General features: G+C 48.8%; 1 protein-coding gene and 1 long non-coding RNA gene across 2 annotated transcripts; both read left to right on the top strand.

Moving 5' to 3' along the window:
* Positions 1–577: 577 nt before the first annotated feature.
* On the top strand, positions 578–18008 carry LOC135326467 (maestro heat-like repeat-containing protein family member 2B). Its single transcript, XM_064504336.1, has 29 exons — positions 578–645; positions 792–911; positions 1965–2072; positions 2430–2580; positions 3036–3076; positions 3415–3556; positions 4259–4311; positions 4626–4733; positions 5074–5193; positions 5361–5483; positions 6011–6163; positions 6978–7100; positions 7465–7544; positions 8029–8161; positions 8308–8400; positions 8890–8994; positions 9363–9486; positions 10248–10351; positions 10943–11095; positions 12121–12275; positions 12538–12700; positions 13010–13203; positions 14510–14647; positions 14844–14955; positions 15146–15292; positions 15598–15780; positions 16867–17025; positions 17518–17640; positions 17889–18008. The coding sequence occupies exons 1-29, from the start codon at positions 592–594 to the stop codon at positions 18006–18008; spliced, it is 3582 nt and encodes a 1193-aa protein (XP_064360406.1). The 5' UTR covers positions 578–591.
* Positions 18009–18117: 109 nt separating this feature from the next.
* Positions 18118–19268, top strand: LOC135326472 (uncharacterized). The gene is made up of 2 exons (XR_010386850.1): positions 18118–18465; positions 19019–19268. It is a non-coding gene; the product is annotated as an uncharacterized LOC135326472 (long non-coding RNA).
* Positions 19269–25165: the final 5897 nt, after the last annotated feature.

Below are 25165 nucleotides of genomic sequence, written 5' to 3'. Positions count from 1 at the left end.
GAGGTGTTCAGGCTGTGCAGTTGGGCTGTGGTAGACCAGACTCCTCTGCAACCTGAGTGCACAAGAAGTGCACACTCCCTGAGGTATCTCAGAAGTCGCCCGAGTCCCCTTCAGCTCTGAGAAACAGGCCAGCAGCCTTGTCAAAATCCATGGAGGGCACACGCTTAGTGTGGACCAAGCACCTTACCATGTTTCAGCTGAGAAAGGGTGAAGCACAGAAATGCGTGGGTGCTTACAAAGACTATGTTACCCAAATGAATTGTAGTCTCCAACCGTATCAAACCCAGCCGAGCAGTCTGTCTGGATAGTTATTGACCACGCTTCGTCAGGGGTGACAGCTGAAGCTCAGTAACACTCCGAGCATAAAGAGTAGTGAATTCCAGTGTGGATCCCATTTTTCTAACTCTCTGTGTTAGGCAGTCCCTGTTGCTCCTGGCTTCTGCTGCTTCCCCTGAAGTCAGATTTTGGCCCCGTGCTTTCTGTCTAGCTGTCCATGAGAAAGCAGAGACATTTTGACAGTGCTCTTTTGGAGGGGTGGGCTCTGCCTCAACGTACCTGTACTTCCTTTCAGCAATGGCGATAAGAAAGAACATGTTCCTGGTTGTCAAGGCAGTGGAAACTGTCTTTGGAGACCACCGGAGTAAGGTGAGGTGGCTGGGGAAGGGATGGTAGCCTGATGAGTGACAGGGGAAGCATTTCCCTACGCAGTTTGGATCTAGCCTAGGCATATGTTTCCTGCTTCGGAGAGAAGGACTCATGGTTACTCTTGTTTGCAATCTCCTCCCCGGCAGGTGAAGGTGGCTGTTCTTGGTTTCATCAAGGAACTGTTCAGCTCTGGTGTCGAGAACTGTTCGGCCTGGGGTCTGGTGGCCTATGTTTTCAGGGAGTTCAGTCGGGCCACCAGCAGACTGGTAAGAGGAGAATGTGACATTTGGGGCTTTGTTTTGTGCCTTTTGTCCACTGACTACTGCACTGAGCTTCCCTGAAAATGTGGAGGCCCCCAAGCAGCAGCCCTTGAGTGCCTGGTGCCATGACCTCATCAGCATCCCAACCGACTTGAATCGTGGATCTCTCTGTTGCTGTCAAGGGTGCGGCTGTGGTGCTACACCACCATGTCATGCAATGGGAGGCACCGTGGGAGAGTAAGAAAAGAGCAGTGGTGCTGCCAGGGATTTCAGCAAAACTGCTTGGCAAAAGCCACCGTGGAAAAGTGGATTCTCAGCAGGATACAAAGGTGGACAAGTCTTTTCTGAACTGCTGATGGATGATCAGCAAAAGACAGAAATTGTGGGCTAAGCAGGACAAGCCGGAAAAGCTCTCCAGTTCTTTCCTTGTCCTCCATATTTCTGTCCAAACCTGTCCTGCCCTCCATGCAGTGCTTTCGGGCCCTGTGTGCTTTCTGGAAACAAAGGGACCACAGGCACCTCTTTCTTAGGTGTTGCCAGCCAGGTCCACAGGGAATGACTCCTTGTAGGTGGCTCACCAGAACAAGGACTTGGTGAAACTCTTGGCTTTGGCTGTGCCTTTCCTCTTGTTCAGTCATTTGCTGTGAGGCTCCTGAAGGCTGCATTTGTAAGGAGAAGCGTGTCAAGAACTCCCACCTCCTCTTCCTTGTCCTTGGGGCCAGTTCTGCTCTCCTTTCAGTGCAGGAACTGAGCAGAACTCCTCTGAAGAGCGTTTCTTTGGTGTCATTAAAACAGAGCTCGGGCCATTGAGCATCTGCTGTCGCGAATAAACCATTTACCCCCATTGGTTGGGTAATTGCAAACAGGCAGTTGCTCTCTCTGCATTCTGTGTAGTTTTCCTTGCAGTCCAGGATGTGACCCCTACTATAGGATTTCCCATTGTCTTACCTCAGGTGACCTGTGCTCCCAAAGCAAAAGCCAAGTCTCCTACTGAAGCCTCTAGCCTCTTCCTGAAGAAACAGTAGCTGATGGGAGTGTTTTCAAACTTGTGTCTTGCAGGAGACAGGAAACCTCTCTGAGAGGGAAGCAGTGGCAGAGACCGCGCTTCAAACTCTCTGCTTACATGTCCTCGACACCCTGGACGTCTCAGCAAGCGGCATGACAAGAGTAAGTCATCCCACCACCTGGTGCTACTCCTTGCCTTGAGGATACCTTCTTCTAGCCCTCCCCCTCCCTGCTGACAAGCTCTTCCGAGCACGGGGCTACCAGAATGTCTTGTCGGAGGAGAGGGGAAATGAAGCCTTGTGAATAACAGTCCAAGAGATGGGCTCAAGTGAGGATTAGGACAGTGGACTAGAAGGAAGAGAGACAGAAGAGAAAGGGTGGGAGAGACATGAAGTAATGCCCTGGAGAGGGCTAACAGTGGAGGGGCTGGGTCATAGCCACAGAGGACAGCCACTATGAAAACAGGAGTTGAAGGGATGGAAAGAATGACGTGCTGAATTGCTGTATTTTGCTCTGCAGCTCCTATGGCCAAGGCTCCTCCAGTTCGTAGTGCCAGCTCAGTACACTGGCACTCTGGTCCCACTCTCCCGCTGCCTCAGGGAGCTCGTGGAGAGACAGGAGAGAGCAGAAGAGAAGGAGGAACCCAATTACCTGTGCTACCAAGAACGCGGTAAAAGAGAGAAACTTCCAAAGTATTCTGTCCTGCTCTGTCAGGTGGACAGGCTGAGCCTGTGTGTGTCTCTGTCCCCTGGCAGACCCAACTGGGAGGCTGGGAAGAGTGAACAGCACAGCCTTGCCCTTCTGCTAGGTGACAGGGAGTCCTGCCCTGTATTTCCTTTGTGGAAATTTCCTCTGCATTTCCCAGAGAAAATGCTTTGCTCTTCATTTCTCAGCATTCTCCCTGTAAAATGGAGGACTCCTTGCTGGCAGTGCTGGGGAGTTACCTTCCTTTCGGCACGTTAATTGCATGGATACCCTAAGATGGGAAAAGCTGGGGGAAGGCAAATTTATCAGCAGATTATCAGGCCCCTTCAGTCCTGTCCTGGAGGCTTTGCCTGGGATGGACGGGTGATCATCTTGTGTGGGACTTGGCCTGCTGAAATGGATCTTTCTTTCTCTTTCCAGCCAAACTGCCAACTCCCCAGGCTCTGCTGGTACGTCTCCTGGTGAGTAGTTGGGGACTCCTCGGGGCAGAGTTTTCCTGACCAAGGGAAAGGGGGAGAGCTCCGGATGGAGACTGCTTTCAAGGCAGATGCTTGCAGCCTTCAGGGAGGAACAAGCCTGCTGGAGGGCGTCTTGCCCTCCAAGGACTGCCTGGGCATTCCCAGTGTGGACCTCTCGAATAGCAAGGACGCGCCATTCCTCAGGGAGGCAGTGCAAAAAGAGAAGCAGTTCTGCTGTGTGCTGCCTGCCATGGCACCTGCAAAGCCCCTCTCCTTTCTCAGACAAACTGCTGTTCCTCTGTCAGGCTGGAGCTCTAATTCTCTCTCCTTCCCTCTTCCAGGTGCTTGCTTGCTCTCCTTATGAAGGAGGTGGCCATGGAGCTGTTGCCCTGCAGCTGCTGAAGACCCTTCACAGGGCAATTCACAGAGCGGTGGGGATTCCCTGGATGGCCCAGATCCCTTCCTTGCTGCAGTACCTTGAAGGTAAAGTGTCCGCTGGGAGGGGATTGATTTGAAGAGGACAGAAGGGAAGTCAGGAAAAGGCAGGTCCCCAGAGTGCCTGAGGACAACGGAGCCCTTGAGTGTCTTAAAGCTGTCTTGTTCTTCATCCCTCCCAGTTCCAGGGAGCTGGAACTGACAGCTGAGAGAAGTAATGCTCCTGAAATAATCTGATCCCTGTGTGGGCTTTAGCCTGGCATATTGCATCAGAATGGCAGGCTCTGGCAGCATCCTCCCACCCTTGCTTGGACAGTGTTTGTGAGTGGTTACATTCCCCCTTGAGGAGATTTTGTGGCACTGCCCTCTCCTTGGAAGCTCAGAGTCACCAGTCGAGTCCAGCTTGGCAGTGGCAGTTCTCTCTTGCACTAAGCTCCAGCTGGTTGTGAAAGGCCCTTCTGCCTCATTTTTCTTCCTGTGAGGAAATAGACAGCTGCTTTGACCAGCAGTCAGTATTCCCCAGCGTTGATTCCATGGTCCTGAACAAATGGGACTTGGACATACCTTATGCATTTGGACTCACAAAGGGGCTGGTGGAGTAGCTGCCTTTGAGCCCTGACAGAACAGGTACATTCTGGGAGCTGGTAGCCTGGGAATGCTGGACTTTTTGCTTCCAAAGGAGACGTGTGGATGCTTCTTTTGGGCTCACTGTAATCAGATGACCTGCTGTTGTGTCCTCTTGTTTCCCAGGAAAAGATGAGAGCTCCCTGGACTATGCAGAATGGGAGTGCCGTCTGCTGCAGGTACAGAGTTCTTTTATGACAGCTGGGAGGTGGGGTCTTGGCAGTGAGGTTTTGGGCAAGCCTGTCCTCTCCCAGAACTTGGGCCTGTTGTCCTAAAAGCGCCACTGCCTCTTTCTCTATAGTTTCCTGAGACCCAGAAGGATCTTAGCTGCATATTGGAAGAAGGGTCTGGGGCAGATTAAAGGGGTGGGAAGGGAAGATGGATTATCCGTAGTGTGAGCTGTCCCCAGACACCTTCTTGTTACACTGGAATGAGAGAAAGACCTTGACAAAACCTGAGGAAGCATTTGCTTCACTTTTTGTTTTCTCCATAGTTCCTGAGAACATCTCTGGAAGCCATAAAGAATGAGACCTGGAATATGAAGCTGAATGGCGAGTTAACTCAGCAGATGGCCCACTATCCAAACTTTTCCAAGGAGAAGGTTGGTCCTCTGCTAAGACTTGGTCTTTACTTTTCTTCCTTGAGAGGTTTGGTGGCAGAGCCACAGGATGCTTCTCTCCCTGCATGGTTTTTTTCAATACAGTTGCTTTTCACTGCTTCCTATTCTCAGCCCTACATAATGTCTTTTTTTTTTTTCTTCCTTTAATTCTCTGTATAGAGCTGGTAACTGGATTGGGCCAAGAAATGGGCTGTTTTTATAGTCTTGGTGCCTTGGCTGTCTCTTGGTCCTTGAGATGGGGTGGTAGCTGGGTGTTCCGCTTCTCCAGTGATGACAGGTTGATGTGTTAGCAACCTCTTCGCGCTGGCCTCTTCTCTTTCAGAATTTCCTCTATAAGGCTGTGGGGGGAGCACTGGCAGCGTCTCAGAACATCAGCTACATTGAAGAACAGCTGCAGAGCTACTTGGAAAGAGTCAGACGTCTGGAACCTTCTGAGAGAGAGGTGGGTGCTCTCTATCCCTGCGCTCTCCAGTTTTCCCTCGGCAGCTTGGATCTCGTTGCCTGACTTGGAGCTTTTTCCTGCTGATTCCCTCAGGCAATATGCTTGAAAGCTTGAAAGGGATGAATGTGTGGGATGGAAACAGACTCACTCTTTCCCTTGTGTTGCAGGGACCGATTTCGGTGTTAGCATCCTCTGCTGAGGGCCACTTCGACCTGGCCTTGAAGACAGTCCACGACTTTGCTGCTGCTGGGGAGAATAGGAGACTTCCTAGGGTCTTCACCCTCCAGAAGGTAAGGGAAGCAGGTTTTCTCTGTTGTCTTGGCTTTCTTTGCTTGTGTAAGAACTGCCGGAAGCCTGTAGCCAGGAGTTCTGGTGCTTCAGGCGTCTTCAGGACAGATCCCATTACAAAGTCATGGATCAAAATTCCCCAGCAGTGGCAACAAACAGCAACTGGCCATTGGAACAGTGTTGGGTGTGGTTTCAGTTCAGCTGGCAAATGGAAATGAGGGATCGTCAATGGGCAGTGCTCAAACTCCTGGTGCTGTCAAGGAAGGAGGTTCTGCACTTCAGCCCTCCTTTGTCTAAGAGTTCCAGCTCTTAGACACAAGAGAGGGAGACAGTGGGAGGGAGAACAGCTCTCTCCCAGAGAGTTAACGGAGGCATTGAAGAGTTACTTGGTGAAATGTTTTGAGAAGTGTGGATGAAAAAGGCAAGCTCGTACCTGTTTGGAGGCAGTTTCTCAGCTAGAAGCAAAGGGGAAGTCTAAGGTAAAATGAAGAGGCTCGACTGAATCCTCCTGACTTTCCCAATTTTCCAGGAGCACCAGAAGGAGAACGGAGCAAAGACAGCTGCTGCTGTCATGCTCATCTACAGTAAAATAGCACTCCATGCACCCAAGCAGCAGCTTCTTGCCCGGGTCGAGACGGACATTGTAGAGAACATCCTGTGCCAGTACAGAACCAGCCCTCAGGTAGGAGCTGTGAATGCTCGGTGTCGGGACAATTAGTCTAGAGCTAGCTCCCGCCCTCCTCTGAACCGGAGCTTACTGGGACAGAGCATCTGTTTGGAAAGATCTGCTCTCAACAAGAGTCCTGGATCTCCAGTTCCAAACCTGCCACTCTATCCCTTTGACATATATCCCCGTGTCATTGCTGGTGTTCTTTGAGTTTTGGGGGACTTGTCTGAGATGTCAGAGACCCGAAGCACAAGCAGTATCCCAGGTCCAGTTCTAGCCGTTGCTCCCCATGCAGGGGACAGAGGGCTCCAGATGAGTCTCTGCAGCCTCGTAGTGTTGGCGGTAATCTGAACTGCTGCCGTCTTTCGCATACTAGTGTTTTCTGTTTCCCCGACTCTCACTCTTTCTCCTTGCACCTTGCAGGCACCGGGCATCACTTTCCCAGCCCCAGTAAATGCTCCCTGAATGAGCCTTGCTCCTTGCCCTTCTCCCATTTCCAGTTTCCGTTGTTCCAGATTTGCTTTCCCCACTGCCTTGGGCCAGAGTCCAGGGGGCTCTCTTTTGGGTAGGAAGCTGGGGAAAGCTCCTTTCTGCTTCCAGGTAGTCCATGTCTTCCTAGGATCCCAGGAGAGATCTCCTTCCACTGAAATAAGACCCAGAGGCCCTTCCCCCTAGGCTCCTGGAGGATGCAGTTTCTTCCCTCCGCAGCACTTTGAGAGTAGCTTTGGCCCTTGGGTTGATCTTTTGGCCCTCCTGTTAATCTTTTGGCCTTTGGTCCTTTGAACAGCTCCTCATCTATGTCACCTTTTTTTTCTTTCCTGGTCCTCAGGACACAGAACTCAAGCTGGCCCTAATCCAGAGTGTCACAGAAGTCAGCTGCGCCCTTCAAGGCGTTGGCACCTGTGAGAACTTCAGCTTTGCTTCGAAGAGGGTGCTGCTGGAGCTTGTGCTGGTGAGTGACATGGAATGAGAGAGGCTGTCCTGCAGAAGAGTTTGTGCACTGAGAGGGGTTTCCTCAGAGAGGCACTGTTCTCTGTGGGCTGAGAAAGGCCTTGGGCAAACTTGGGAGTGTCCGAGGCCTAGGCACCAGCACACTAGGGTCCCTTGTGCTGCCAGCTTGTGGGTGATCCCTGGGAAGAGCAGTGGGTCTGTCCTCTCTGGAGCTGCGGTCTTCCGGCAGTTCTGGGAGAAACCTGCATGGAGGCTGTCTGTGTTAGCCACACGCGCGGAAGAAGAATCTGCTCTTCTTGCTGAGGCAAGGCCCTCTTCTTTCCTGCCCTCTGACCTCTGTGTACCTGTCTCTCTGTGACCTGCAGGACTTCATGAAGCAGGAGCCCCTGGATTGCGTGGCTTCTCCCGTTCGCTACAGGGCAATTCTTGCGGTGGAGCACTTGAGGTAGGGCTTTTCCTCCTGTGTGCTGGGTTTTCCTCCGCATGTCACAGAGGAGCTGATTGAAGCTTCACAGTTGACCTGAGTGTGGGGTGAGAAGCTGCCTTTGGTGTGGGGTGAGGTGATGGTCCCCGTTTTGTATGATCCTGGAAGATGTGATGCGGTACAGATCCTGGAGCCCAGTGTTGGAGAGAGATGGCCTGAGGCTGTAGATTGGAGAAGTGTGGAACAGAGAGTGGTCTGGGCTGCAGAAAGGCTGCTGGCTGGCTGGCTGGCTGGCTGGCTGGGGGAAGAGAGCTCCCGGCTCTCTGTACGCTGGGAGTCTGATGGGCAAGAATCCATGGGAGTTGGCGGAAGTGCTCCCTCTTCATGGAACAGCAGTGTTGGGAACTGGGGCTCCAGCTTCAGATGAACTCTAGCTGCCACTGGACCCCCTCTGGCAAAGAGTAGCAAGTGTCCTTTCTGAACTCTTTCTTTTGTCTTCTGCCAGCAAGATCAAGCCATCTCTGACCCAGAAGGAAAACTGTCATCTTCTTCAGGAGTGCTTCCGAAGCCTATTTCCCCTTCCTCCCCTTGAGCAGACAAAAGAAGGGGAGGCAGCAGATGATGCTGAGCATGCAGAGGTAGCTGTCAATCCCCCTCTGCTGCTCTGCATGTTCAGAGCTGCACCTTATCATGCACTGAATGCTGGCAGAGCTGAGGCTCTGGACTCTGGCTGAGTTCTGAGGCTCTCTGATTTCAGCTACCACTCCTTCTCTCTTGCTTTTAGGCTCTCTATACACGATCCCTGGAAGCTCTTGCTCGCCTCATGACAAGTCTTGAGGAAGAGCTGACCTTGTCATGGCTCAAGGAAACCTTTCACGTGAGTAGCAAAGAGGAGAAAGGGAAACTCTCTTTTGTCAAGAGGAGAGCCAAGGATGGAGGGCCTCACGCTTTAGGGGATCATCTGAGAATAGGAGATGCTCTGGAGGCAGGTGCAAGGCATGCAATTCTTCCCTGGAGGTGGAGAAAACTATGGCCCGTCGTGGCTGTAGGAGTTGTGTTATTGGTTGTCAGGGCATGTTGCAATGGGAGCTGTTGCCAAGATGGCCATGGTGGACGGATACAAGGCACTCCCAATCTTTGCTGATGAGTGAGTGCTGTGTGCAAGTATCAGATACACTAATATAAGAAGCCTTCAGTGTTTGTGTACCTCACAGCGGTGATGAATTCCCATGGAGGCCAATGTATCCTTAGTGTGGTTCCTGGGGGAAGAAAAGGTGGGAGACTGTAAAGGAGTGTGTGTGTGTGTGTGTGAGTGTGTGTGCGTGCAAACGATGCATGCCCTGATCTAGCTGTGGTCTTCCAACAGCTCCTAGAGGCCTGGCTCCGTTCTGGGAAAGAGTGGGAGAGAGAGAGGGCCCTTTATGCCTGCACTCATCTGCTAAAGACTTACACCGAGAGACTGGAGGATGCTGTGAGTATTGACTCCCTCTTCCCAAAACTCTTTGGGAGTGCTTGTGGGTTCAGCTGGAGTCTCTCGGGGAACCAAGACGAGGGCAGCCCTGGCGAGCCAGGAGGCCCTGCAGGTCTTCTCTGCAGCTCTGCCCTAACCTCAGCACCCATCTGCCACCAAGACAGCATTGCTCCTTAAGCCCTTCTGCTTCCCTGGCAGGGAGGTTTGCTCAGAGCTGTGCTCTGGGTTGCTAATCTCCTGGGAGGATAAAGCTGAGCTTCTGTCGATCCAGATGCCCTGCTGTGGGTCAGGAGTCAGTGTCAGAAGGAGAAGGTTGAAGGGCCACTCCTGCAGCCTGAGAACTTTCTTCTTTCTTTGATTTCTACCAGAGAGAAAACTCTTCTGAGCAGTTTGGCTCCATGATTGGAGTGCTGGGGCCTCTCAGCTGTGACTCCCTGGCCACATCACGCCAGCGGGCAGTCGACTGTATCAGCTGCCTTCTCTCAACACAAGGTGAGAAGAACAGTCATTGCTTCCCACTTCCTTCCGCCTGCTCTTCCCTCTCTTCCCTGTCTGGCAGCAGAGGCAATGTGCAGGGAGGGGGCTCCATTGCCAGAGGAGAAGAGTAATGGACAGCAGACTGCTGGTTTCTTGCATCCAGACCTTGGTCATTCTTTTCCCTCCTGGCCATAGCACAAGGGAGGCCTGGGAAAGTTCTCTGAGCAGCCCTGCCTCAGGGGCACTTCTGGGTGCTGTGGAGAATGAGAGCCCTCCCACATTTCTGTCTCAGGGCAGCACTCTCAGGCACCAAGGATTAGAGGACAGCACTTTCTAGCTTTGTAGAGACAAAGTAATGATCCCAGTTGAGAAATTGTTTAGAAGGGAGTTGTACACCTGGGCTTCTGGAGTGGACTTTGGTCAGCATCACCTGTCCACACTGATGAATCTATGGAGACCCTCCTCCCAGTCAGAGGATAGGTGTGACCTGTGCTTGCACATGGGATGGAGGGGCTGAGAAAAAGAGGAGCCATAGTTGAGGACAATAGGTATAGTCTGAAAACTGCTGTAGGAGAAGGAGAGTGTTTTTTCTGACTGGCATAGAGCAGAATCTGATGGCCTGACTCGTAAAATGCTGCACCCAGAGTTCAGAAGGGTCCTGCACTACCCCTGTGGAATTCCCTACCACCATTTGGTGATTCCTTGATCAATGGCTGTGGACTGGGGGTTCATTTTCAGAAAATGTGCCTATCCTTTCCCACCTGTGTTTCTTTTAGGCAAGGTTATGCACACAAGGGAAGTGGATCTGAATCACTTCTGTGAGGAGCTAGTGGCTGCAGATGTGGATTCGCTGCTGAGGACCTCTTCCAAAATCGCAAAGGTTACTGACTCCAAAGCCAGAGCTGTGGCTACCTGGTGGCTCAGCTCCCATCACTTTTCTCTTCTTTACTTCCAAGATTTCTCTCCCCTTTCAGAGTGGCCTATAGCAATGGGGCCTCTGTTGTTAGCAAGTAGTAAGAGGGTTTTGAAGCATAACAATATCTAGCGTTCCCACTGGGGAAAGAAGTAGACTCCATGAAGTTTCTATGAGTTTGTGTGTTTGTTTTCATCCATCCACACCCAAACACTCTCCATCTGGGGAAAGTGAGCTGTTGAAGCAAAGCAGGGAAGTTCCTTAGCCCGATGGCTTTCTCTTTATTTTAACATGTATTAGCTTGCCAGCTCTTGAGAGTTATTTTAAGAACATAAGTTGTGTAGGCAAGCAACCGACCTCATGGAAGAGCCTTCCAACTCTATGAGCTTCATAAATCAAAAGAAGAAGTTGTATGTGCAATTGGAATACAAAGCACCTGCCACCTTCAGGATTAGCTAATGGCTGAACTGAGAAGCTGCTCAAGTTTTCTTGTCCTTTGCTTGTAAGAGAGGAAGCAGACTTCTGATGTTGTTTCTCCTGTTTCTCATTTCTCTCCAGGTTGCATGCAAATCCTTTTGCTCAGAGCAGGCAAGAGGCTTTCTGAAGGCTGTCCTGGGCAGCATGCTGTCCTTCAGCCCCACTTGTGCTCGGGCAGCAGGCGAGTGGATGCTCATCTTCCTGAAGGAATGTGGAAGAGAAATGTTGCGGGAGGTAAAACACCCCTTGTTTATCTTTAGAGTTGGAACTTTGACACTGAGCTGCTGCACTACCCCTTGTCTAGCTGCTGTGGTCTGCAGAAATGCATCTTGCATGCAGAGCCAAGAATGTCTTGTTTATCCAGCTGAAGTCCTGGCAGCCTAATCCAAGAGCTACTGTGCATCTGGTACCAGCAATACAAACCCTTCTGGAGCAAAGTCTCCAACTGTTCCAGACACAGTGCCAAGAAGGAGCAAATCTGATAGACACAATTTAGTAGAGCCCCCCCCTTTCTCTGGTCTGTGCTGCGTCTCGGGGTCCACTGGTGAACGGTGCCAGCCATCTTTTCTCCTGGGCTCTGTTCCTTTCATACGTGGTCAGCAGATCGCTTGGTGTCTGTCCTGTGGGGAAAAAGAGCAGACAGATAGTGTCTTGATGGCTGTCATCCACAGGAGAAGTGAGTAGTTTTGCTCTGTGCAGGCTACGGCCACAGTTTCTGGCGGTGAAAGGATCTGCCAAATGTCTTCCTCCAGAGCAAAGTTGTTCCCTCTGGGGAAGGTGTTAAATCTATGAGAAATGAGGAGGCTGGAGGCAAGGACAAGTATCCCTGGAGAGCTGGTTCCTCCAGGAAGGACCTGAAGGCCCTTGTGCAGGCACTGCATGGTATCTTCGGAAGGTGTGAAGAATGTGTTAGGTCTTGATGTTGCCTTATTTCAAGCACATAGTTAGAAGCGTTCAGACTGCTCTGGGTGAAACGTTAAAATGTCTTTTGTGTGCATGAGAAGAGAAGCTGAAAACAGAAGGGAGCCAAGGCATGTGCAATGACAGCACATCTGTGTGCGTGAGAGGGCAAGGAGCACACTTAGACCCAAAAGAAAACCCTCCACTGTGTGGAGTGGTAGGGCTGAAGTTTAGGGTGAGATCTTGACAAATGGTCAAGGAAGCAGGACTTGCTCATGTGCTGAAGAATTGGTCTGGCTTTAAGGGAAGCCCTAGGAAAGGCCTAAAACAACCTGCTGTTCTTTCCTTGTCCCTTCCAGGTGCCAGAAATCCTGACAATCCTTTACGATCATCTGCCAGCTGCTCAGCAGGGCAGCCTGAAGGAGTTCCTCTTTGAGGCAGTGTCTGTCCTGGGCTGCTATCACCCTGAGGCAGTAACCAACAGCCTCCTCCAGAGACACCTGCCCATGGACAGGTAGGTTCCCCTCCCTTCTCCTTCCACTTCAGGAGCCCAGAGACGCCACAGCCTGGCGGCACTAGAGGGGACTCTGTTCAGCAGCCAGTTGTCTCTTTCCCCGAGGAGAAAAGTCCGACTGTTGCCAGAGCATGTGCTTGTGACTTGCCAGGGACTGGGGCTGCTAAAGCTCCGCGCTGGGAGGGGGGGAGTATTTAACCTGCCTTTGAGGGGCTGCAGGCCCAACAGTACACGCGATCACGGGTAAACTGTTCACCTGCAGTGATACCGTGGAGCTGTGGAGGACTCTTGGCAGAGGCATCTTTGCAATTGAAATGCTCCAGTTGCTAATGGGCAAACTGGAGAGCGCTGAAGACACCCCCGCCAGAAGCAACTGCCTCGATGAGGAAGGGAGCGACAATCTGGCTGCGCTGGAGCCTCTCATGGTATGTGAAGTGACATTTCTGCCCCTCTTTGGCTGAGGATCCCGTGGAATGAAAGCGAGGGGTTGGACATCCTCCTGGTACACAGGCACTTGTAAATCCACATGCAGAAGCCTCACAGTGTGCTTTGCTGGGTCATTCTCATTTTGATCACTGTGAGAAGCTGTGAGAGCTTGTTGTTGCCCATCCACAAGCTTGTGGCAGAAGTCAGAGCTCCAGAGGAGAGCAGCCAGGCAGGCGGGCAGGCAGGTGGGGTAAGTGGTGGCAAAAGCTCTTCCTTTCCAAGTGGTTTGTGACGGCATTTCTTCATAGGTAACCTGTGCCCTCCGTGAGCTGGTGTATTCCCTGGAGCCCCGGGAAAGTGTGTCTCTCCTGCTGCCACGGCTGTTTCCAATGCTGCTGAAACAAATCAGCAACACTCTTGGAAAGGAGCTGCCTTCATCTGCAGGAAGAGTTGAAGACGAGCCAGTCCTTGTGGCAAGTGGTGAAGGCAGCAGTCCTTGCAGGTAATGAGCAAAACGGGCAGAGATGAAGGATGCAGCTTTAGCTCACCTCACCAAGCCAGTCTTTGTCTATGTCTGTCTCCTCTCTCTGCGTTCTTGTCAGGCTTTGCTCCACTTTCTTAAAAAGCCTGTGAGTTGTCTCTTGTGCCCTAGCATGAGCTCAATATGCTTTTGAAAAAGTAGGCTGGTGGGAGCTAGTCTGAAGAAAATCTTGTGTGGCCCTGGTGAGGAAAAGCTACAGCAGAAATGAAGGCGGAACTGGCCCTCTCAGCACAGCTAAAATTCGCCTATTGGTTTACTCTGTGTCATGCACAGGGAATTCTGCTGTTTCATCTATTTCTTTGGGCTTGGTTTTTGTCTACTTTGTTATTAGTCTTCCCTGGGCATCCTTGGATGATTTTATTCCCCTTTGGAGGTGCTTCTGAATCAAAAGTCTCAGTTATTCAATGATTGGGGTTTGATGAAAGCAGGAACATTCCTGCCTCACCAGACATGAGTGGAGACAGCTCCCTGGCCTTCAGCTGAGTCGACCCGTTTGTCAGCACTGGAGGATATGGCAGGACATCCTTCTGGTCCTTCCAGTCTTATAGCCTTGAAGGTAGCTGTTCTTCCTATGAGAGAGGCTTCTGTGCTCCATGGACAAGATTTCTGCTGTCACCATGTTTAATCCTTTCCTTAGGAAACCAGAACTGAATTTCTCTTTGTCCAGACAGTGGCCACAGCAGGTTTCCAAACATCGCTTGGGGTGCTGTTTGTTTTTTTCTCTCTCTTTTTTTTCTTTTTGGTGTATGAACCCTGAGAGACTTTGCTTATATGAATGATAGAGAACAAAGTACCTCTTGGCCTTGCAAGGGCGACTGTCCCCTCAAGCTGTGCTGGGCCTCCTCTTCTACCATTACTAGTCTGTTTGGGGAACCCACAAGTGGTGATGCAGCGACAGCATGGTGATTCCTGCCCACTGCAATTCATTTCCCCAGCTCGGAGGACCTTGTTGTGCATCTTTTGCATAAATGGTACTCTGGTACTGCAGAAGACCCCTCAGGTTCTAGCATCAAAGAAGTTGAGGCTTCCGGGTTTTCCCCTGTGTTCAGTGAGTTTGGGGGCATCAAAGCGAGTGATCATGCCAGTTTCCTTTTAGCCTGATGCCCTTTGGGATTATGAAGTGTGCTTTCAGGGGGTGCTTTGAGTATTACTCGCTGGGGCTTGGAAGAAGTTAATGAGTGCCTCTGAAAGTGGCTGAGCTTCCTCAGTGATCCTGACACAGTCTCAAGTGCTCCGATTCTGACATATGTATATTCTTTTCAATCAGGCTTTCCATCAAAGCATTAGATACTGTGCTCTGCAAGTGCATCAGTGAGAAATGCATGGGGATTCTCCGGAAGCAGAACACATGGGCTTTTCTTGAAAATCCCCGGACATACCATGAGGGCATGTGTCTGCTGACTAGGTAAGAGCCTTGTGGAGGCCTTCTCTCCTTCTTGGGGGTGACTGTAAGCCAGAAACGGTCTGGATGGGAACCTCTCCAGCATATCTGCCTGGGGAGGCTGTCCTGAGTTGCCAAAGAAGACCGTCTGCATCACAGCAGCTGACTGTTGGAACCTCATACTCTGTCGCCTTCTTGTCTTCTTGTGTTGTGTGTGCAGTGTTCTCCTCCAAACTGATGTGGTCACGGTGACCACCATACGTGCTGTCTTGCCATGGCTGGACTCGCCATCAGCAAACCTGAGGATCATGGCAGCATCTTTCTTTGCTGAGGTAAGACAGAAGGTGGAAAAGGAAGGCTTGAGAGCAGTTGTCTTTGCAAGCTGCTGTCTCGGCCATCTCTTTCTCCAGGAAGATCCTAGCAGAAAGTATCCCAGCCATGCTGGAATCCATGAACAGTTACGCATGTGCCATGAGTGCTCAGGATCAATCTAATGCTAATGGTCATGGTGCTCTTTCCTAGCTGATGAAGGCGCCAATGCTTCAGAAGTGGAAGCTACTTCAGCCTGTCCGCCGTGCATTGGTGGACAAATCCCTGGATGCCAGCAGCACTGTGCGCCGGATGGCAGTGAGGGGCCTGGGCAATCTGGCCAGTGGAGCACCTGAGAAGGTGAGCATGAGCTTGCACTCACTACAGAAAGCTCCTAACCAGACAGGTCCTGGTAAAGAGCTGCACAAGGCTTACAGAAGCTGGACCAACCACAACAGGGAAATTCTGGTGTGTCTTAAGACCATGCTCCATTCTCCGACATCACTCTGGCTTCAAAGGTGCAACTGGAGACAGAGTGTGTAGCCTTGGGCTAAGGTGTGCTCTGGACTGGTTTCTTGCCAATTCTGTTCTTGGGAGAAATGGTAAAGAACTTCTGCTGTAGGCATGAATGGTGAGGAGCTCTTGTGTGCCTTCTGCTTTGACAGCTGAGAAAGCACAAGAAGGCCATTCTGAAGGCGTTAATGAGGGCCATCAAGGACGTCACCTCTTCTGAGATCGTGGGCGAGAGTTTGTCAGCTCTGGCGAAAGTGGTGGCAGAGCTGGGAGAGAAGGACATTGGAGTCACCTTTAAAGAAATCGCCCTTTATACCAAGACTTTCTTTGATGTCGTAAGTGAACGAGCAGTAGGTAACTCTTGTTTGAGTAGTCTGTGAGATCATCTGAAAGGTATGATGTGAGCAAGCACAGATGAGGACTGTTTGGGTTCAGGGAAGAAGCCTCATTCCTAGAAAAGCCTGAAGAGAAACTGATGAGACTTGGGATGATGTCTGCTGATTCCTAGCTCCATAGCGAGCTAATCACCTTTGGATTGCCCTTGGGAAGGAGTGAAGAAAGGCTGGACACTGAGGGAGGACGTCACCTCCCTTCACAGTAGTTCTCCATGTCTGGTCTAGCCCTCACAGGTTCTTTCATTGTCAATGGAGAGGAAGAGGGGTGTTGAGGGTCTCCTTTGCCTAGCTCTGTACCCTGGGTCTTTTCAGCATCTACCCTGGAAAGGAGGGCTTGCGCCTTGGACTGCCTCTTCCTCTCCATGGCCTCTACAGTCTGGAAGACTTGCTTAGATGCTCCTCGCAAATGGCGGGAGTTCACTTGCTCTGACATGAGAGGTGCCCATGCTGTGGTATGACAGACCACAACAGAGTCTTCTGAGCCGGAGTTCTTCCACAGAGCAGTACCAACTGGAATCAAGTATTCCATTTTGTAGAGCCTTTTGAATCTGAGGGTTTTTTTTTCTTTTTCTGAGGGAAATGGAAACTGACTGTTTACAACTCCCTTACAGGCCACCTGGAGGGCTGTCTCTGTGTGAAAGCCCTGAAGCCTTAGGAACGTGTGAGGCTGCCAGGTGGCTCTGAGTCTGGGAACTTTGGAGTCCAAGAGCTTCTAGGTTTTTAGCTCTCTGTCAGGTGCCAGTAAAGTGTTTGAGGACCTCGGAGACCAAAAGCCTAAGTGCCCAGTAGCTCAGGAGGCACGGTCCTGAGAAGCTGAGCAATGGACAAGGAAAGACTCAGCATAAGGCAACCCTTTCTTGATGCCAAATGGTGTCTTTCAAAGAAATGGATTCTCTTGATCCTCTGGCCTTGGACAAACTGCCTAGAACCATTGCTCAGGATATGGGCTCAGCATTTGGCTGGCCAGGAGATGTTTGTTTTGGGGTCCTAGGCAGCAACTTGGTGACTGGGGTTTCCTGATTGCAGGACGAGGCAGTCCTTCGTTCCTCAGCCTTCACCTTGTATGGAGTCCTGGCCTCCTCTGCCAAGAGGAAATGGAAATCTTTTCTCGGCAAAGAAATTACAACTTCTACGTGGACCAGAATTATGCTCCATCTTCAGGACCCAGATCCAGAAGTTTGCAATGTAAGAGCCACCTTTCACTTCTTTCTTCATGAGGAGGGTGCTACATGGTAACAGCAGAGCAATACTGGCCTTCCTGATAATGTCTCTGCATGGAAAGACAACCTCAAACTCTTCCAACAGCATTTTCTGTTTGAGGTGCAGGACAGTCTTCCCAGACTCCGCAGTGCTCAGGCCTCCAAGCCTTTGCTGACCATGTCCCTTCTGATCTCCCCTGCTTCCTGAGATCCGGGGCTTCTCCCAAGGGCACATCAGTTAACAGCTATCGTGCGGCGACAGCTCTCAGGCACCGATACTCTCTCTGGAGTGCCACATACCAGGCCAGGGGAACGATGGCTGCTGTTGCAATCCCTCCCCTCTCCTTTCTATAAATGGCGTTGAGTGAAACATCCCCCCCTCTTGAAAGAGAACAGCAGGGCTCAGCTCAATGAGGTCCCTTGAAAGGCACCTCGCTGGTCCTGGGGAGGGCTGAGCTGGGGCAACTCTCCTTTTCAGGCCTGTCGAAGCACTTTCCTGCTCTGCACTCCATTCCTGGGCCTGCAGAAGCTGCAAACCCAAGTTGCTCTGAACACCGAGAAGAGTGCAGAAGAGCTCCAGGAAGCTGTCTGCAGTCACCTGGTGAGTAAGCTGTGGCCCAGGGTGAGACTGCCTGGTGGCAGTGACTTTCCCTGGCTCAGAGACCTGGAGCATGGAGCGGCCTTCTGGGAAGTGGTAGGGTGGGAACTAGCATGGCAATGATGGGAACTGTCAGTCCCTTGCAGCCTCCGTCTCTTTCCTTCCTCTCCTAGTTCATCTGCCCTCTTTGCCAAGGGTCAATGGCAGGGCCTTTTCAGCCAAAGAACTCCTGTTTCTCTGTTTTCTACCAGGCCAGAGACATGCCAGAGCTTCTGCAAAGCGTCTATGACACCCTCCAGACCTACTTCTGGAGCTCGTGTTGGGGGATGCGGACTGCAGCCATCCAATTAGCTGGTAAGAGACAAAGCTGATATTCTCTTCTGCTGCTCCCTGCAAGAGACAGCAAAGGACAATCTCCACTTTCTCTGCAGTGGCACCAGGGACAGTCACCTGCCTTAGGAGGGTGGCAGCAGGAGGAATTAGTTACAGGCTGTAAAGGGGCTGAAGTCTCTAGCAAAGGCACAGTGGAATTAGTGCTCCACATTAGGCTTGGCCCCTGGCGCACACAGTTGCTCAGCTCTGCCTCCTGCTTCTGCCCAGGAACTTTAAAGCGGGAGGGACCCTTCTGGTTTGGTATTTCTAGCTTTCCCCTGCTCCCCAAAGCCTATCATCCATTGTCCAAGACCAGGAAGCGACTAGATTGGGAATTAGGGCTACCACAGGAAGTGCCTTGATGTTTACTTATTTGCATTGTGCGACTAGGTGTTATCCTGGAAAACGCAGACAGCCAGTGGCTGAGAGAGCACAGTACGAGTTTTCTGAGCACAGGTAGGTTACAGTTGCCCTTCCTGCATTCCATGGAAAGATGTCACCACCTTCCACTGCCCAACGCTGCCCCTTCTCTCTGGTGTCGTGCCCCAATACTCATCCTGGGTATGACTTTATGTCAGCTGCACATGGCCTCCGTGCTCTTGCATCCCCAGAGAGAGAAGCTCCTGATAAACTCTGAATGTCTTTTGGGTAACCGCTGGGAAAAGTCAGGCTCTTGAGAAACTAAGCTTTTGCACACATTCGGCCAAATGGCTGAAGTAGAAGAAGCCTCCTGGCCACTTAGAGGGAGATGGAAGACTCCTGATGGAGGAAGCTTTGGTGCCAGGAGAGAGCTTCTCTCGCTGACTATGTGCAGAAGGCCAAGGGTTTGCAGTGACAGTGTGCAAAGCAGACCACTCATCTCCCACCCTTCCCTCCCTCTCCCAGGACTGAGCCCAGGGAAAGCTGCCCAGCTTTCTCGAGTGGTGCTCGCTCAGAGAGTCAGGGACGGCACGACCGTTCGGTCCTGGGCTTTGGCAGTCATTTAGGAATCTGCCTGTGTCATTTTCAGCTCTCCACTTGTTCCACGGAGACGAGCATCCCAGTGTGCAGCAGGCAGCAGCTCAAGTCCTCAGAGACAACTGGGTGGAGCTCAGGAATCTTCGGAGCAACTAGGAGGTCCTCCAAAAACATCTTTGAGTGCAGAAAGTGAGCAGCGGGAAGGCAAGACAGGCAAGGCAAGAGCAGGCAGTCCACAGAGTGTTACCACGGAGCCAGTGCAATCAGCTGACTGAAATAAAACATTGCCTATTGAACAGAAATCCACGAGGTGCTTCCTTGGGGTGGAGGGCCTCTTGACAAGCCACTGGCCAAAGCAGGGCTGTTGTGTGCGTGGCCCAGCTGTGCTGGCAGTGTGCTTGAGCTGTGTCTGTATGGGGGGGAGCTGGAGAGGGCTGTGCGTCTGGAGCTGACCTTGAACACCGTGAGGTGGGCGAGTGATTCCAGAGCATATTTGTCTGTGGGGGGGGACTGCGTTCTGGCCAGATGGGGATTCGCTTTCTGGAGTCTGGAGTAGCAGCCTCTGGCCATTCCTGTGTGTTTTGGCTCTGCTTTTTACAGCCCCAGCCGTGTGGAAGTAAGGACTGACTGGAAGACCTTCTCCTCTCTGGTGCCCCTCCTTAGCCATGTAGAAAGCTCAGCAGAGGCCCACCAGTACTTCCAGCACCCAAGCCTCTGTTCAGAGGGTACTTGTGTGTGTCGCACACGCAGGAGTCCTGTACTCCTCACCAAGCAAATGCCAGTCAGTAGAAAGAATGTGAGACAGCAGAGTACTGCTAGGGCTGTCTTTGAACAGTCGGGTCCTGCGGCTTTCAATGCAAAGCGATCTTCACAAAAGGGCAGAGAAAGAACAGGCCGTTCAAGAGGCTGCTTCTGAGTTTCTTTCAATTCCTGTTTAAGCATAGCAGTCTAAATGATAATTGCTGCTAAGTTGCTTAGAGGCTTATCTGAAGCCAAAGCTGTAGAGATGCTTTTTAAAGAAAGTAAGCAAACTGTTGTTGTGATAGAAAAGCCATATCCAGTAAACAAAGTAATGGTGTGTAGAGAAATCAATACAGTTTTAGGTGTGCAAATTCTTCACGACAGCTTTCAGTTTGATTCTTCTAACAGAAGCAATTGATCCATTATTTTTTAGTGCAACATTTCACCAGAAATTGTTTAACTATATTCCACCTACCTGGGAAGCCATATGCTGAAATTTCCCAAAATCTCAAATAGCAAGCCAGAAAAATGATCTTTCATTATGATCTATACCTCAAATACTCTATGTCCTTTTGTGATAATCAAGTAACTAACCTATAAGTTGAAATGTACATGATTAAAGACATACTTTTTGAGTAGAAAGAGCAGAAAGTCGTCCATCTCCTTCTTAAAATTCATTACTGTCCAGATACGACTGAAGAATTTTCAAAATCTCTCATCTTCAGAAGTATCTGAGAAGTTGCATGTGATCAGATTTTGATTAACATTTTCAATGTTTATTCTGTAGTTAATAGGGCCAACAATCATTTTATAATAATCTAACAGTTCCAGCACTGTCCCAAGGCATTGGAAATCTAGACTTTCACCAGGTTGCTGAGGATATTCACCCAAGTTCCTCAAATTTGGGAGAGTACCCTAAGCACAAGGGTGAAAACATTGTTCAGTTTTCCCATTGAAAATGCACAAAAATGCACCACTGTATAGCCAAGACCATAAGAGAAGGTAAGAGAGATCAGGCATTTATCTGAACAAGGGCTTTCCTGAGAATTTCTGACCTTATTGCTAGATTATTCCTATTTTATCCAGTACTGTTTAATATAAAATTGCATGAACAGTGCTTGGAACCATGCTACCTGATTTTCGTAGTCTGTATTTCACAGCTGATGACCACAGACTACTTATTAGACATTTCAGTGCTGAAATTAGGCAGCTAATTTGGTCAGATTTTGTTTTTTCTCTTAAGGGATTTCCATAGGTTATGTGGTTCTTAGTGACTGGCATAGGGTTCTTCCTTGTTAACAGTCTTATTCTCCTGGATACAAAGACTAGCAGAATATCACTGTGTTTCATACAAGAAATATTTACAGTTCAGTGACAAGTGAATTTAATCTTCATAGGCCACAGTCTCAACTCTAATAGGCATAAGCACCGCAGTTAATTGTTATTACAATCACTGTAAAATTAATCTGAAAAGCTCTAATCTATAAATTACAAAAGAAAAAAGAAACCCTGAAAAATGCTACCTGAAACCTCTCAGATTCCAACACTGGGCAGCTCAGAAGCTTATCTAATGCAACAACAGAAAAATAAGAAACTCCTTCAATCCCCCCCACCAACACATTCTCCTGCGGAGATCAACACTGACCATGATCTAATGAAAAATATTTTCAATAAATACCTCTGAAGGAGTACATCGTGTTCCTTACATTTAATAGATGAACAAAAGGCTGAAAATTTCTTAGAGCAAAGCTGTTCAAAACACAGCGATGGGGTCCACAACTTATGTAGTTCTGCATAGTATCACCGTATAAGAACAGAGTTTTGATAGCAGTATCTAGTACAGAAATAGCCTTTTAACTCAATTATTCACTCCAATTATTAGGAAGAAAGGGTTTTTGTTTGTTGTTGGGGGGGGAAGGGAATTCAGTGGGGAAAAAAAAAGACAGAACAAGTTATGTTTGATAATTTGGGAGGAATTAAGGCTTTTTGAATCATGAAGTTCTCTGTGATTGCTAGCATGAATTAATAAATATATGTATAAATAAACACAAACAAATCTGTATTATGTTGGATTAAATGCTAGAAGGATATTTGCATGTGTCTTGGTCCATACAGTTCATTCTTGTCAGTAGGTCCCATTATATTAGTAAATGATTTTTATGTAGTACAAAATGAAATACCATTTCTTACTTTATTCCCTGGTTACACATTATTTGGGAAGGGAAAGATAAGAATGGTTCTGACAAAACATCTTTTTGTTGTGGTGGGACTGATGTAAATGAAATCTGTGGTACATCAGTACGTCTAGTTAATTAATGCTACGAATCATGATAAATTTTTGTTTATTTCATGCTCTGTTAACGTAAAGCAAAAGTAGCAGAAATGAGCTTTCCTCCTGTGTCAGAGAAGCAAAATTTAACCATGAATGCATGAATCCCCCAGGAACTAGCAAGAGCTCAAATTTTAAGTGCAGTAGGAGTCATGCTGCTTAATTCTGAAAGCAGCATATAATTCTATTGGTTTTGGTTGATACACGGTACCAATGATGAATATCTCTGGAAAAAAAAAATCGTTTGTATTCTAACACATATACTTTGCTATATAGGTACACGTTAATAACTGCATATGTTGATTCATATAACAGCTCTTAAAAATGTATAGAAAAAATGTGTTCTCATTATAAAAAGTTGTTGGGAGAATAAAATAGATGAATCTCATGAAATCATGAAGATTAAAGGTGGAGAACTATTACATCAGAAATATCACCATCATGGAACTTTAAGAGCCTACAAAATCTGTGAACAATATGGTGGAAAACATTTTTCTTTCAGTTCAATTAAAGATATGATGTCTTTAATAGTAAATGCAATTTAAAATACAGATTTCCTTGGAGAGATGTTTATATAAGCTACTTACATTTCAGGATTTCTCTCTCGTAAACTCTTATCTTCACAGAAAATTACTTGCATAAGGAATAAGTCATCACTAAAATCAAATAAAAATGCCATCTATTTTGGCCCCTGTGATGCTATTAGTCCACTGAAAGTTAAAGCCTACAGGTCTCTAAAGAAATTATTGTTCACTTCTGGTTAATCATTGCTTCCAGTAAGGATTTATTTCAATTTATTTTATGTATTTATTTCACCAAAGCGTAAGGGGCCATTTAATTACCTCTAAAGACTGTGTCTTTTTCTTGCATCAGAACAATCATCGGTTGTTTGCTCTGCCCTGATCTTATAATCGGATCATCACACCAGAAAAGCAGCCTCTGCCAGCTGCGACCAGGACTTTCAGAAATTACACCACTGACAGCCCTCTCCTGCTACTGTGAAAATTACATTTACCTGCAGTGCTGAAGCGCTAGAGTCATCTAACTAAATTTGTGTTTTACAATGTAGCTGTCTGCAGCTGAGCCAGTTAACCTTTGCTTACTGAACAGGCATTGGAAAAAACACTGTGTAAAACAGTGTAACTCACCTTGTTCTGTCCAAAAAACATATGAAATACATCAAATGAATCTAGAAGTAACGATTTCTTTCTATGAAAGGAATACAGTGTGACTGTGATAGGTGTAGATGTCTACACACAGGCACCTAAAGTTTAAATGGGACCCAGCCCATAGCCTTACTCTAAGGTTGTGGTGGAACTAGAGACGGCAAATGGGCTGACTCTGCTGAACTTACTGACTAATATAAACTTATTTCCCATAGAGCATCCTGACAGTTTAAACAAAGTTGCTTCAAAATGATCTTTTATGTTGTCCTGCAGGGTCACCCCAACTATCTTAAGAAGGGCAAGAAGGAGGATATGGGCAACTGCAAGCCAGCCAACCTCACCTTAAATTCCTGCAAAGGTGATGGAGTAATTAATCCTGGGTATTATTTCCAGCCATGTGAAGGACAGGAAAGTGACTGGGAGCAGTCAGCACAGATTTACAAAGGGGAAATAGTGCTTGATCAGCCTGATCCCCTTCTGTGACGAGATGACCGGCTTGGTGGATGAGAGGAGAGCAGGGCATGTTGTCTCCCTTGGCTTCAGGAAGGCTTTTGGCACTGTCTCCCATAATATCCTCATGGTCTTGATGAAGTACAGGTCAGAAAAGTGGATGATGGGACACAGTGCATCACCAGCAAGTTTGCAGATGATACAAAGCTGAGAAGAGCAGCAGATACATCAGATGGTTGTACTGCCATTCAGAGGGACCTTGACAGACTGGAGAAATGGGCAGAGAGTGACCTCACAAAGTTCAATAAAAGGAAATGTAAAGGCCTGCACCTGGGTGGTGGTGGGGCAGAGTAACTCCATGCACCAGGACAAACTGGGGACTGATGGGCTGGAGAGCAGTTTTGCAGAGAAGGACCTCGAGGTCCTGGCAGACAACAAGTTGGACACAAGTCAACAACAGCCCTCGTGGCAGAGGTGGCTGATATCGTCCTGAGCTGCATTAGCTCCAGCTCCAGCCTGAGCTTAACAGCTGCACTAGGAAGAGTGTTGCAAGCGGGTTGCAGGAGGGGATCCCTCCCCTCTGCTCAGCACTGCTGAGGCCACACCTGGAGTCAGGCTGGGTCCGGCTCCTTGCTCCCCAGTACGAGAGAGACATGGAGCTACTGGAGCGATTCCAGCAAAGGGCCACAGGGATGTTTATAAATATCTGATGGGAGGGTGTTAGATCACAGCATGTGTAGAAGAGTTTTTAGAGAATGTCTTCAACCAGAAAGACTCAGAACATATCTTGTATTTACACTCTCCTACCAGCACCGCTTTGTCTGCCTTGTCCAGCTGCGGTGTCCTTAAATGATGGCAGCTACAAGCAACTTTTGCCCCTGGTCTCCAGGACTGGCTCTTTAACAAGTGTTGTTCGTTCTGGTAGAGCCCAGAGTGACCTGCCACTGACTGCCTCAGTGCGTGGTGATGCACATAGTTGTGGTACGATGCCGAAGTCAGCCTTGTTAGCAAGACTGCTTGTGTCATCAGAAGACAAACACACAGCCTCTTTAGTAATAAATCCAGACAACATGTTTAGTATTTTGATTCAGTGAATTATTCATATATATGACTTTTTCTGTAAGAGGGGAGTTGAGAGGTAATATTTCTCTTACCAAGCTTACAGCTGAATTAGTCACTCAGATCACTGCTTATCATCACTGGAGAGAAACTCGTAGAACACAGTTATTATTATCTTAAACATTTAACATTAACATTACCTATTCATTGCCTACGTCTCTCCATTTACTGTGAGGAGAGCTTAGTTTGGTTCAGCTGTAGACATTCTGCATTGCTTAAAACTGAATTAAGAGAAATAAATATTAGTCACATAAAATCAGTGGGACAATTAAGAAGCTTAGAGGTGAGCTGGTTTTTGTCAAAACAGTGTTCTGAACCAGAATTTTATGTTAGCTAAAAATACATTTGTAATTTTATTTGAGTAACTGGCTTCTACAAACTCTTTGGTGTCCAT

The sequence above is a fragment of the Dromaius novaehollandiae genome, unplaced genomic scaffold, assembly GCF_036370855.1.
Source record: "Dromaius novaehollandiae isolate bDroNov1 unplaced genomic scaffold, bDroNov1.hap1 HAP1_SCAFFOLD_64, whole genome shotgun sequence".
NCBI classification, from domain to species: domain Eukaryota; kingdom Metazoa; phylum Chordata; class Aves; order Casuariiformes; family Dromaiidae; genus Dromaius; species Dromaius novaehollandiae.
The sequence above is the reverse complement of the archived record's forward strand: the minus strand, read 5'-3'. Positions and strand labels throughout refer to the sequence as shown.